This window comes from Dasypus novemcinctus, chromosome 2 (assembly GCF_030445035.2).
Source record: "Dasypus novemcinctus isolate mDasNov1 chromosome 2, mDasNov1.1.hap2, whole genome shotgun sequence".
Taxonomy (NCBI): domain Eukaryota; kingdom Metazoa; phylum Chordata; class Mammalia; order Cingulata; family Dasypodidae; genus Dasypus; species Dasypus novemcinctus.
In genome coordinates, this window is record NC_080674.1 from 106,138,699 (window position 1) to 106,152,844 (window position 14,146).

Sequence of the window (14,146 nt, forward strand, 5' to 3'; positions counted from 1 at the left end):
ATCATAAAGCTTTCCTTAATTTTCAATGAGAAATTTGGAAGTATTTAAAAAGAGATACTAAATATTGATTTTGCAGACTCTGTTTCTCTCCAAATATCTCAAGTTGTGAAAATTTAAATGACTGAAAAATAAGTTGGTTATTGCTAATTTATAAAGATATTGAGAAAAATTACTGAAAATACAAATGCTTTGGTATGCCTGGAGCAACCTCAGATTCAGATTACTTCCTGTCCGGAGAAACAATTGTGTGTTGCCTGAGGGAAATCTCTATATACTCTCAGACAGAGCATCTCCTCAGCAACAATATCACTTTCAGCTAAAAGCAAATGAGCAGTCACAAAAAAGCCACTCCAAGGCAACAGAGCTGAGTTTCAGAAATAAAATGTAAATGTTCATGATTGCCCATCTTCCTCAAGAAATCCAGGGCTCTTCATGACTCACATGACTGGATTACAATCACGGCTTCCCACCACCATGTTTCTCTATCTCACTGAGTGATGCCATTCTCTTAATTTTTCAAGATGGAAACACCTAGACCTACAGCTAAAGTTTTTCTATTTCCTAGCAACTTTTCCCCAACCATGATAAGGTCTTACAACACAAACTCCAAACATATCTTGATATGTTGATTTTTCTCTCTCTCTTTCCACTACTATCACAAGAATCCAATTTAATGTAACTTTGACCAAGACTTCAGGAATAACATCCACTTTCAATTCTTCCTTGTTTATTTCCTATTAGCCTTTCTTCTGCAAGCAGTGGAGTTACCTTTTAAATGGAAATCAGATAATATCTATCCTCTGAAGGCAAAACACTGCAAAATCTGAACACCGTCTATATCTCAGATATCATCTATTCCGCCTGCCTCCCATTTAAAAATGCATCAGCCTCACTGGCTTCTTTCTGATGCAGGAAGTTGCTTGTGCACTTGCTATTCCTTATGCTCCCTCTTCCATTACAAAACTCTCCAGTTTAAAAATATGCTTTAATTTTTCCCATTTTAAAAAACCTCATTTAATCCCACACAATGATCTAACTATGGAACAATTCTCTGATCCCTATCACTGCCACAATGTAGTTATGTCTACACTCTTGATTCCATTTATCCCAAGTCATTCAGTCTTCAGTCCAGTTCAATTTTGTTCCTTTTTCCAACCATATTTTTAATGAGGGGTTCCATACAGTTAAAATGTGAATTTGATAGTTTTGGCATTTAAGCCTAAAGTAAAGAGTACACTACCCTCCAAAACATTTATTTGGATACAAATCCACAAAAACATCAGGTTTTGTGTCCTTGGGGATAAAAATGTTTACTAATTTCCCAAACATACATATAATTTAAAACATAGGTAATAGCCTTCCATATACTTGTATAAGCAAGGTAAACATACATCCAATTAAGAGGCTCTTCTGATCAAATGTATTATTAATGTATACTTTGTGTGACAGGATGGATCGTCTCTTTACATTAACTATTTTCTCCAAAATTTTATAAAGGAATTCCCTCATTCACTTGTTTTGTGACATTTACATATATAATTTATATTTCTAAATATACATGTAGACACACATACATATCAAAAAGGGAACAATTTGATGTAAAAAAGTTGTCAAAAATCCATACCAAATATTCTCATGATCACAAAAGCTATGCCCAAGGCCACAGAACGTTGTCTGCCAGATACAACACTGAAAGCAAATAGCAATAATAGCATCAGCACTTCATTTGTATTAGCCATAGAGAATATATGCTAGGTTCAAGGTTAATCACTTTTTGCATGTGCATCAGTTAGACCTTGGCCAGTTGATGGAGCTGAACTTGGCTTACTGAAAGACTACAGCTTTTCCCATTTCCCCTATCCTTCCCCCTTGCCAACTAATTCCAAAAATCCTTGCTCTTTCTGAGGAAGAAGAATGTGTGGCCAAAATCCTCTGCTTCCTTTTTCTTTCCTGAACAAACTGAGCTTTCAGGTTTAATCTTGCTTCATTCTCTTGTGCATATTCATTGTTTTGGATTTCTTTCTTTTACCCTTGTGAGATCCACTCTCCACCTTTCTCTAACTTGCTCTCTGCCCTGCAAGACTACCCTGAATGGACCACATTAGTAGCCTCCTATAGCAGTTGGATATTATTGATGAATTCCAAAAAGAAATATTGGATTATGTTTGTAAACTGGTCTTTTCCTCTGAGTATATTAGATTATATTGGATTCACATTATATTGGATTGTGCCAGTAGGGTGTTGAGTCCCACCCCTTGGTGGGTGGGGACTCACAAATAAAAGACATGGCAAAGGACTAAGTTGAGGGCTTTTAATGTTGGAGTTTTGATGTTAGAGTTTGATGCCTAAGACTTAAGCTGGAGCCCAGGGAAGTAAGCACACAGAGGAAAGAGATGCAAGCCCCGGGAAGAGAGGAACCCTGAGCCCAGAAAGGAGCAAGCCCTGGGAAGAGAAGAACCCTGAGCCCAGAGAGGAGACAACCTGGGAAGAGAGGAACACCAGTAAGCCTTAACCCTGGTATACGTAGGCAGCCATCTTGCTCCAACATGTGGAAATAGACTTTGGTGAGGGAAGTAATCTATGCTTTTTGACCTGGTATCTGTAAGCTACTACCCCAAATAAATACCCTTTATAAAAACCAACCAATTTCTAGTATTTTGCATCAGCACCCCTTTGGATGACTAATACAGCTCCCTTGACTTGTGACAGCAGTTTGCCAATGGGGCACTCCAGAGTGAGGAAGGAAGAGCAAGGTCTTCACTACCAGGTTCACTCCCTGAACAGTCACTGTAGACCGACTGGGCCCCTCAGGAATGTGTTCCCCTTGTTCCCCTTTGGGCCTAGGGTGGTAGAAAGGCCAGAGGTACTGCATTATACTTCAGGATTACTTATAATCCTGCCTACATTTTTAATAGTCACTTTTTATTCAATCTTAATTGAATCCTAAATTTGAGGGTATCATCTCATTCATGTTGAAAGCCAAACTATTATACACACTATTCAAAAACTACTACAAATGAAAATAACTTTCCCAAAGGTAAAGAGTGAGGATCTCTGCATTTCCTACTAATCAAGCCAAGTTTTTTAATAAAAATATTATAACACATTATATTATGTTATAATAATTTATAATGCATAATGTTAAATAATAATAGTCTGGAAAATATTTAAATTGAGAATAACCAACCCTGAATATTTTAGGAAGTAAAAATATAAGAGCTACATTTTAGGTAGGCATTTAAAGTAAACTCTATGATTTCCCTTTGTATATTTTTTCTAGAACTTGATCTAAAAACTAGGGCACCAAGGACCTATTATTCCACTTTTTCCCACTTTTTTGACCAATAATTTCACCCAAATGTCTCAATTTACAAAACTGTAGTGTGTGCACAATATTTTGTGACTATTTTGCATAATGTGAGATAGTCTACCCATATCGATCTGGTCAAAATATATGTTCCTTTCCTTAAATGCTTACTACTAAGAAAAAGAAAACAACCAATTCTCAAATGAAAACATTTAAATAAAAAATTATTTTCAGTTTTATTATAAGCAGATTCACAAATGAGAGGTAAAAGAAGTAAAGTGTCATGTTTCAAACAGCCTTTAGAATAATATTTTTGATATGAAGTGGAAATTTTGGTCATATGCATAATTATAATTGAACGTTCTGTTTCATTTAGTATAAATAATTTTCTTATAAGTAATATGATGTTGGTACTTTCAGAAGAACATATAGAGCTGACCATTACTGATAAGAATAACCATTAAGAAGTATTTATATATATTCAGTTTGATTAAAATACTTTTTCTAACTGATATATAATACCGGGTGAAAAGATCAATCATTCCTAGGATTTTCAAAACTAGCACAACATAAAAATAAAATAGAAGCACAAGAATAAAAAAATAGATACGTATTTTTAAATGTATTATGGAAATTTAAAAAATGAAGGGAATACTTTTGCTTTTCTGTTAGTCTAATGATAAAATAGTTATAAGAATTTCATGGCGTAAACATAAAGTTCATTAGTACCCTTCCAAAATGCAAAGGCAGCTTCTACCATCTGTCTTATGACCTCAAATTTATACTTTCAGTCCATATCTTCCTTATTTTTTGTTAGACAAGTTGTTGGTTTACAAAACAATCATACATAAAATACAGGAGTCCCTTATATTGAGCTATTATTAACATGTTACATTTGCTGTGGTATATTTGTTACAGCTGATGAAAACACATTTTTATAACTGTACCATGGTTGGTGCTGTGCAGTTCCACTGTTTTTAAATGTTTTTAATTTGTATACTAGTTTCATATATACAACCTAAAATTTCCCTTTAACTACATTCAAATATGTTCAGTGCTGTTATGTTCACAATGTTGTGTTACCACCACAATCCATTACCAATATTTTTTCCATCATTCCAAATAGAAACTGTATATATTTTAAGCTTTAACTCCCTATTTGCTACCACCACCACCCACCCCCCAACCCCTGGTAACCTATATTCTAAATTCTGACTCTGTAAGTTTGCTTATTCTGATTATTTCATATCAGTGAAATCATACGACATTTGTCCTTTTGTATCTGACTTATTTCATTCAACATGAAGTCTTCAAAGTTCACCTATGTTGTCACATGTATCAGAACTTCATCACTTTTTATGACTGAATAACATTCCATTGTATGTGCATATACCACTGTTTGTTTATGCATTCATCAGTTGATGGACATTTGGGTGGCTTTCAGTTTATGGCATTTGTGAATAGCACCACTATGAACATTGGTGTGAAAATATCTGTTCAAGTCCTTGCTTTCAATACCTCTGGGTACATACCTAGAAGTGAGCTCGCTGGGTTGTATGGTAATTCAGTATTTGACTTTTGGAGGAACTGCCAAAGTGTCTTCTACAGTGGCTGCACCATTTTACATTCCCAGAAGCAACATATCAGTCAGTGTACCTATTTCTCCACATTCTCTCCAACACTTATAATTTTCTGATTTGTAATAATAGCCAATCTGATGGGTATAAAATATCTCATTGTGATTTTTTATTTGCATTTCCCTAATGTCTAATGATGTTGAACACATTTTCATGTGTTTTTTTGGTTATTTGTATATCATTTTTGGAGAAATACCTATTCAAGTTTTTGACCATTTTTAAATTGAGTTGTTTGTCTTTTTATTGTTGAGTTGATGGATTTCTTCAAATATTCTGAATATTAAACCTTTATTGGATGTGTTTTCCAAATATTTTCTCCCATTGTAAAGGTTGTCATGTTACTTTCATGGAAGTCCTTTGGTGCACAAAAAGTTTTTTTTATTTTTGATGAGGTCCTAATTATCTTTTTGCTTTTGTTCTTTGTGCTTTGAGTGAAAAGTCTAAGAAACAATTGCCTAACACAGGTCCTGAAGATGTTTCCTTACATTTTATTCTGGGAATTTTACAATTCTGAATTTGTATTTAGGTCCCTGACTGATTTTGAATTGACTTTTGGATATGATGTGAGGTAGGTATCTACCTTCATTTTTTTGTTGTTGCAAATGGAGATGCAGTTTTCCCACACCACTTGTTGAAGAGACTGTTCTTTTGCAATTGAGTAGTCTTTTCCCCTTTGCAAAAATCAGCTGGTCACAAATGTGACAGTGATTTCTGAATTCTTAGTTCAATTCCATTAGTTTATATATCTGTCCTTGTGCCAGTGCAATTCTGTTTTGATTACTTTGGAATTGTAGTAAATTTTAAGACCAGAAAATATGAGTACTTTTTTCAGTTTGCTGAAAGGGTGCCAATGGAAAGTACCAGAAATCTGTTGACTTTTATAAATGGGATTTATATGGGGTGAAATCTTAGTTTCAAGGCCATGAAAAGTCCATAATGAAGCACCATCAGTGATGCTTTCTTACCAAAGTTAGCTTCTATTGATCCTGGTGTGTAGCTACATGGTGAAGCAAGGTGGCCACCAATTTCTGTGAGGTTTCAGCCTCCCCCTCTGGGCTCACTTTCTCCTCATTAGTTGCTCCATAGGCTCAACCCCTTAGGCCTTCATGCTTAAGTGATCCTGTAGTCCTCTCTCTCCTGGCATAGACTTTGTTTGCCTCCTATAACAGTCTACTCCCTTCCTAATTTCAGCTGTAATATATCAGGCAAATGGCCCATCAAGCAGCCCCAGCTATTTGAGCCTTCTCCTTATAGCATATTTTTTCATCATATGGCAGGATGGTAAAAAATGGCAGAGCTCTCTTCCTGTGTCTGTCTGAGTCTTTCTTTGTGTTTCCATCTATATCAGACCTAATAAGGGAGTGGAGACTCAACCTGAGTTAAGCCTCATTGATATAGCCCAATTAAAAGCCCTGAATCAATCTTATCAAGTAATCTAATCAAAGGTTCCTCAGATGAATTTAATGCAATTAAAGGGTCTCATACTAAGAGGAATAGATTCACTTGCAAAATAATCTTTCTTTTCTTGAGATTGATTCATAAAATAATCTCAAATTGCCACCATACTCCAACTTCATTCTTCTATATCATGATGTCTTTGGCCCTCACCCTTCATCCATTTCTGTTAAAAAAAAAAAGGGTTGTAGGAATTTTGATTGGAATTGTATTGAATCTGTAAATTGCTTTGGGTAGAACTGATATCTTAACAATATTTACTCTTTCAATTCATGAACACAGAATGCCCTTCCATTTATTTAGGTCTTCTTTAATTTCTCTTAGCAATATTTTGTAGTTTTCTGTGTATAAGTCCTTATAACCTTCTTTAGATTTATTCCTAAATATTTGGGGTTTTTTAGATGTTATTGTAAATGGAAATTTTTTCTTGATTTCTTCTTCCAATTATTCTTTGCTAGTATGTCTAAACACCACTGATTTTTGGATGTTGATCTGTACCACACCACTTTGCTGAATTAGCTCTAGGAGCCTTCTTGTGGATTTTATATTTATATTTCTATATTTTGGATCAAGTCATCTGAAAATAAGGAATATTTTACTTTTTCCTTTCCAATATGAAAGGTTTTTATTTCCTTTTCTTTACTAATTGCTCTGGCAAGAACTTCCAGTACAATATTAAATAACAGGTGTGAATGTGGGCATTCTTGTCTTGTTCCTGATTAGACAAAAGCATTCACCAGTCTTTTACCATTAAGTATAATGTTAGCTGTGGTTTTTCATGATGCCCTTTATCATGTTGAGGAAATTTCCTTCTATTCCTAGTTGTCTGTCTTTTTCAAGACACTAGATTTTATCAAATGCCTTACTGCATCAATCAAAATCATCATGTGGCTTCTGTCCTTCATTCTGTTAATGTGCTGTACTACATTAATTGATTTTCTTATGTTGAGCCACCCTTGCATACCTTGGATAATTTCAATTTGATCATGGTATGTAATTCCTTTAATGTGCTGTTGGATAAGGTTTGCAAATATTTCATTGAGAATTTTTGCATTTCTATTCAAAAGAGATATTGGTCTAATTTAATATTCTTTATATGTAGTTTGTTTATCTGGTTTTGGCATGAGGGTGATGTTGGCATTGTTGAATAAATTAGGGAGTGTTCCTGCCTCTGTAGTTATATTTACAGGAAGTTGCAAAACAAATGGTACAACTACTTTGGAAAATGGTTCAGCTGCACCTGTTAAAAGCTTAACATAGAAACAGTAGTCATAATAGTCCAAAATTTGAAAGAATCTTAACTGTGGAATGGGTAAACAAATGCTGGATATTCATAAAATGAACTATTATAAAGCTGTGCTGTATGATATGGTGACCATCAGCCATAGGCACTTATTTAAATTTAATTACTAACTAAATAAAATTAAATTTTCAGTGCCTCGTTCATGCTAACCACATTTCAAGTGTTCAGTAGGCACATATGTCTACATAACACTATATTGGACAGCACAGGTTTAGAACATTTTCATCAGTGAAGATAAATCTAATTGGGTAGAATTGCTATAGAGCAATAAAGATGAATTTTGGATATATGTAACAATATTTATGAACCTAACAAGCAAGTGTAGACACAAATGATTATGTGCTGTATCATTCATTCCATGTATGTATGAAGTTCAAATATAGGACTAATTAACTTTTTCTTTAATAAGTCATGATAGTGGTACTTGTAAGGATGAGGGATTTAGTGACAGGAAGGGAGTGAGGAAGGAGCCTTGTGCAATGCTTATAATTATCCATTTCTTTAACTGGATTATGATTACATAGCTGTATTCACTTGTAAAAATTAAATAGTCCGTGTACTATTCAGGGTTCTTAGGAAAAGGGAGAGAGAGAAATTTATATATATACATACAAATATAAATATATATATATAAAAAACAGGCAATTGGCTCAGGTGACTGTTGAGACTGGCAAGTCTGAACTCTGAGGGCAGGTCATAGGCTGGAAACTCCAATAAAGGTGATATAGAAGTCCTTAGTCTGAATTCTCCAGAGGGCACAGAAATGTCAACATGAGCCACTGTTGAAGTTGAGACAGAATTTTTTTTTGACCTCTGAAACATCTAGTCTTGCATTTAAGACCTCCAACTGATTGGATGAAGAGATACATTTCTGAGGGCTTGTCCTTTGTTGATTGTAGATGAAACCAACTGATTGTAGATGCAAATCCCATCAACAAAACACTTTCACAGTAACACGTTAGGTCAATATTTAACCAAACAGCTGGACACCATAACCCTGCCGTGTTGACACATGAAATTAATCATCACAGTTTGTATACCTGTGATTCGTGCATTTTCCTGAATTTTTAAAAAAACCTTATTTCACCTTCAAAATAAATTAGCTGACTGAAACTTGCCTTGCTATAGATTCTGAAGGGAGATCTCATAAAAACAATATTACGGAGCCGGGCGGGGCCGGTGCAGGCCCCCGCTGCGGGCCGCGGTAGCGCTTGGAGCCGGGCGGGGCCGGTGCAGGCCCCCGCTGCGGGCCGCGGTAGCGCTTGGAGCCGGGCGGGGCCGGTGCAGGCCCCGGCTGCGGGCCGCGGTAGCGCTTGGAGCCGGGCGGGGCCGGTGCAGGCCCCGGCTGCGGGCCGCGGTAGCGCTTGGAGCCGGGCGGGGCCGGTGCAGGCCCCGGCTGCGGGCCGCGGTAGCGCTTGGAGCCGGGCGGGGCCGGTGCAGGCCCCGGCTGCGGGCCGCGGTAGCGCTTGGAGCCGGGCGGGGCCGGTTCAGGCCCCGGCTGCGGGCCGCGGTAGCGTTTGGAGCCGGGCGGGCCCGGGTCAGGCCGCGGCGGGTACGGAGCCGGGCAGGGCCGGTCCAGGCCGCGGTGGCGGGAGGTGGATGCCGGAGCCGGCTGGGCCGCTGTAGCGAGCGGAGCTGGGCGGAGCCAGGCCAGGCCAAGGCGGCGTGAGGAGCCGGGCAGAGCCGGTCCAAGCCTCCGCGGCGGGCGGAGCCGGGCCTGCGGAGGGGTTTCTGTTTTTTTTTGTTTTTTTTTTTTTGTTTGTTTGTTTGTTTGTTTGTTTGTTTTTTAATTTTACTTAAATTTTTTTTTTTTTTTTTTTTTTTTTTTTTTTTGAGCATCTGCAGTACTGGGGAGTTCGTGGGCCCTGGGCGGCCTATTGGGGGTTTGTGGGAAGGGAGGTGCTTGCAGACCCATTTGGGCAGACAGACGGGGGGGTTTTAGGGCAAAGCGGGGGGAAGTTGTTGTTTTAGATAGTGTTGCAATTGTGACACGTGTGTACCTGTATCTCTCTTCTCCCTATCCGTTCCCCACCGTTTGCCCATCCTCTTTTTTTTTCTTCCTTTCTTCTTGCCTTTCTTTTTTCTCTATTATAATTAGTTTTTTTTTGTTTTGTTTTGTTTTTTTTTCGGTTTTCTCTTTCCCTCTTGTCCCTCATCTTCCACTTATTTTTACTTTAATTCAAGTATACAATAGGTGCTACAGGGAACACCTCACATTTGCTGGGTTTTCCCATCCTCCACTGCCTCATTTCTGTGTGAACTGATTTAGGCTACCTACACTATCCCCCTTCCCCTGCATCTTGATATCCACTATCATCTACTGTCTCTCCTATATTCCACCCCCCACCTCCCGTTCTTTGATCCACAAAGTGTCTAACTCTTAATTTCTAATACCTTTGTTCTGTTTTCTGTCTATTATCCACTCTTGAAACTATTACCTTTCTTTTCTTTTTCCCTCTCTCATGAAAACAATAGCTGTGTAGTTCATACCATATTCCTCCCAAATTCAGTCATCAACTTCATAAAAGGTACTCTACCTACAGCTATAACTCTATACAATCTACATGAATCTAACCTCCATCCTTCCAGATCTCATATTCCTGCTTTATTAACATACATCACCAATACAACTTTACACTTTTCCCTTGCTTACACAATTGCCTTTCCCCAACACTAATACTTTCCTCTAAAGTGAACTTAACCAACAACAAGTAACTAGAATAAGAAGAAAAAAGTGACAAAGAGAAGATATAACACCTGTGCAAAAATAACAACTAATTAACCTCCAAGAGCAGACAAAGAAGCTAAGGAACTGATTAAATTCGTCAAAATAAAGAGATGACCAGAAAGCAACAAAAATCTACGAACCAAACCAATAATCAGGAAAACATGGCCGAATCCAATCAACAAACCAATAATCACGAAGGGGAGCAAAACTTGGCACAAGCAATGAAAGATCTCAGAACATTTATCACTGACAAATTTGATGCAGTAATGAAAGAGGTTAACAACATGAAGACATCACTTGGAGGGGAAATTGCAGACATACGCAAAAACATAACAGATATGATGGGAATGAACACCACAGTTCAAGAAATCAAAAATACACTTGCAGCAAATATCAGCAGACTAGAAGAGACAGAGCAGAGAATTAGTGATGTGGAAGACAGTACATCAGAAATCAAACAGATAGTAGAAGGGGTCAATAAGAAGATAGAAAAAATCCAATTAGGATTTAGGGACCTGAATGACAATGCAAAACGCTCAAACATACGTATTATAGGCATTCCAGAAGGTGAAGAGAAGGGAAAGGGGTCAGAAAGAGTGTTGCAGGAAATAATGACTGAAAACTTCCCAAATCTACTGAAAGAGACAGATGTACATATCCAAGAAGCACAGCGCACTCCACAAGTCATAAACCCCAACAGGCCCACCCCAAGACATATACTTGTCAAATTATCCAATGCTCAAGACAAAGAGAAGATCCTAAAAGCAGCAAGAGAAAAGAAAACCATCACATACAAGGGAAGCTCAATTAGATTAAGTGCTGATTTCTCTTCTGAAACCATGGAGGCAAGAAGACAGTGGTATGATATAGTCAAGGTACTAAAGGAAAAAAATTTCCAACCAAGAATACTCTACCCAGCTAAACTAGCATTCAAACATGATGGAGAGTTCAAAATATTCGCAGACAAACAGAAACTGAAAGAGTATACCAACAAGAAACCTCCCCTTCAAGAAATTCTAAAGGGAGTTCTGCAGGAAGAAAGGAAAAAACAGGAAAGGCAAAGTTGGAGGAGAGTATAAGACCAACAACAACAACAAAAAAGACAAAAAAAAATATACAAACAAAATATGACAAACACAAATCCAATCAAAATATGGCTAACACAAATAATTCCTTGATAGTAATAACACTGAATGTCAATGGATTAAACTCACCTATCAAAAGATTCAGACTGGGACACTGGATAAGGAAATATGACCCATCCATATGCTGTCTACAAGAGACACATCTTAGACCCAGAGACGCATGGAGATTGAAAGTGAAAGGCTGGAAAACAATCATACAAGCTAACAATAACCAAAAAAAGGCAGGAGTAGCTATATTAATATCAGACAAAATAGACTTTAAATGTGAAACAATTGTGAGAGACAAAGAAGGATACTACATTTTAGTCAAAGGGAAAATCTGTCAAGAAGATCGAACAATCATAAATATCTATGCCCCTAACAAGGGTGCCTCTAAATACATCAGGCAAACGCTGGAAAAACTAAGTGAAAGAATAGATACATCTACAATTATAGTGGGGGATTTTAATACACCACTATCAATTCTGGACAGAACATCTCAAAAGAGAATCACCAAAGACACAAAACATCTGAACAGTATATTAGAGGAGCTCGATCTAATAGACATATATAGATCGCTACACCCAAACACAGCAGGATATACATTTTTCTCAAGTGCACATGGATCATTCTCCAAGATAGATCATATGCTAGGCCACAAAGAAAGGCTGAACGAATTCAGAAAGATTGAAATCATACAAAACATTATCTCTGACCACAGTGGAGTCAAGCTGGAGATTTGCAAGGGAAAGAAGCCCAGATTTCACACCACGATTTGGAAATTAAACAACACACTCTTAGAAAAACAGTGGGTCAAAGAGGAAATCTCAAAAGAAATCAATGACTACCTTGAAACAAATGATAATGATAACACAACATACCAAAATTTATGGGATGCAGCAAAAGCAGTACTGAGAGGGAAGTTTATAGCCATAAATTCATATATCAAAAAAGAAGAAAGAGCAAAAATTGAAGAACTAACTGCACATTTGAAGGAATTAGAAAAACAACAACAAAGTAACCCAACAGGAAGAAGAAGGAAGGAAATAACAAAGATAAGAGCAGAACTAAATGAAATAGAAAATAAGAAAGCACTTGAACAGATAAACAAGACCAAGAGCTGGTTTTTTGAGAAGATTAACAAAATTGACAAACCTTTAGCAACACTAACAAAGAAAAAAAGAGAGAAGATGCAAATACACAAAATAAGAAATGAGAAAGGCGATATCACCACTGACCCCACAGAAATAAAGACTATCATAAGAGGATATTTTGAAAAACTATATTCCAACAAAAATGACAATCTAGAGGAAATGGACAAATTCCTAGAAACACATAAACAGCCGATATTGACAAAAGAAGAAATTGATGATCTTAACAAACCAATCACAAGCAGAGAGATAGAATCAGTTATTAAAAATCTCCCAACTAAGAAGAGCCCAGGGCCAGATGGCTTCACAGGTGAATTCTATAAAACATTCCGGAAAGAACTGACACCAATCCTGCTGAAACTATTCCAAACCATCGAAACAGAAAGAACATTACCCAACTCCTTCTATGATGCCAACATTACCCTAGTACCAAAGCCAAACAAAGACATCACAAGAAAGGAAAATTACAGACCAATTTCTCTAATGAACCTAGACGCAAAAATACTTAACAAAATACTTGCTAATCGTATTCAACAACACATTAAACGAATTATACACCACGACCAAGTGGGATTCATCCCAGGTATGCAAGGATGGTTCAACATAAGAAAATCAATCAACGTAATACACCATATAAACAGATTGAAGGAAAAAAATCACATGATTATATCGATTGATGCAGAAAAAGCATTTGACAAAATACAGCACCCTTTCTTGATAAAAACACTCCAAATGATTGGAATACAAGGAAATTTTTTGAACATGATAAAGAGTATATATGAAAAACCTAAAGCCAATATTGTTTACAATGGAGAAATCCTAGACTCCTTCCCTCTAAACTCAGGAACAAGACAAGGATGCCCACTGTCGCCGCTCCTATTTAACATTGTCTTAGAAGTACTTGCTCGAGCACTGAGGCAAGAACCAGAAATAAAAGGCATTCAAATTGGAAAGGAAGAAGTCAAAATTTCATTATTTGCAGATGACATGATCCTATACATAGAAAACCCTGAGAGATCTACAACGAAGATTCTAGAACTCATAAATGAGTTTAGTAAAGTCGCAGGTTATAAGATCAATGCGCAAAAATCAGTAGCATTTCTGTACACCAATAATGAGCAAGATCAGGAGGAAATCAAGAAACAAATACCATTCACAATAGTAAATAAAAAAATCAAATACTTAGGAATAAATTTAACTAAAGAGGTAAAGAACTTATACACTGAGAACTATACAAGATTGTTCAAGGAAATCAAAGAAGACCTAAATAAATGGAAGACTATTCCTTGTTCATGGATAGGAAGACTGAACATTATTAAGATGTCTATCCTACCAAAATTGATCTACACATTCAATGCAATCCCAATAAAAATCAATGCAGCCTTCTTTAAGGAATTAGAAAAACTAACTATGAAATTTATTTGGAAAGGAAAGAGACCCC

The 14,146-nt window shown here is 36.9% G+C and overlaps 1 protein-coding gene across 6 annotated transcripts in view; it reads right to left on the reverse strand.

The window, feature by feature from the left end:
- SLCO6A1 (solute carrier organic anion transporter family member 6A1) overlaps window positions 1-14,146 on the reverse strand; it is a 205,668-nt gene that overhangs the window by 12,217 nt on the left and 179,305 nt on the right. For 4 of the 6 annotated variants that reach the window (XR_011646318.1, XM_058276693.2, XM_012519108.4 and 1 more), the window contains one exon: window positions 1,625-1,689. The exons of the other annotated variants lie outside the window; for them this stretch is intronic. Coding sequence is in view for 3 of the 4 variants with exons in the window: in XM_058276693.2 (XP_058132676.1) it covers window positions 1,625-1,689 (65 nt within the window). In the remaining variant the exon portion in view is untranslated. The remainder of the gene's footprint in view (window positions 1-1,624; window positions 1,690-14,146) is intronic. 6 annotated transcript variants of the gene reach the window in all.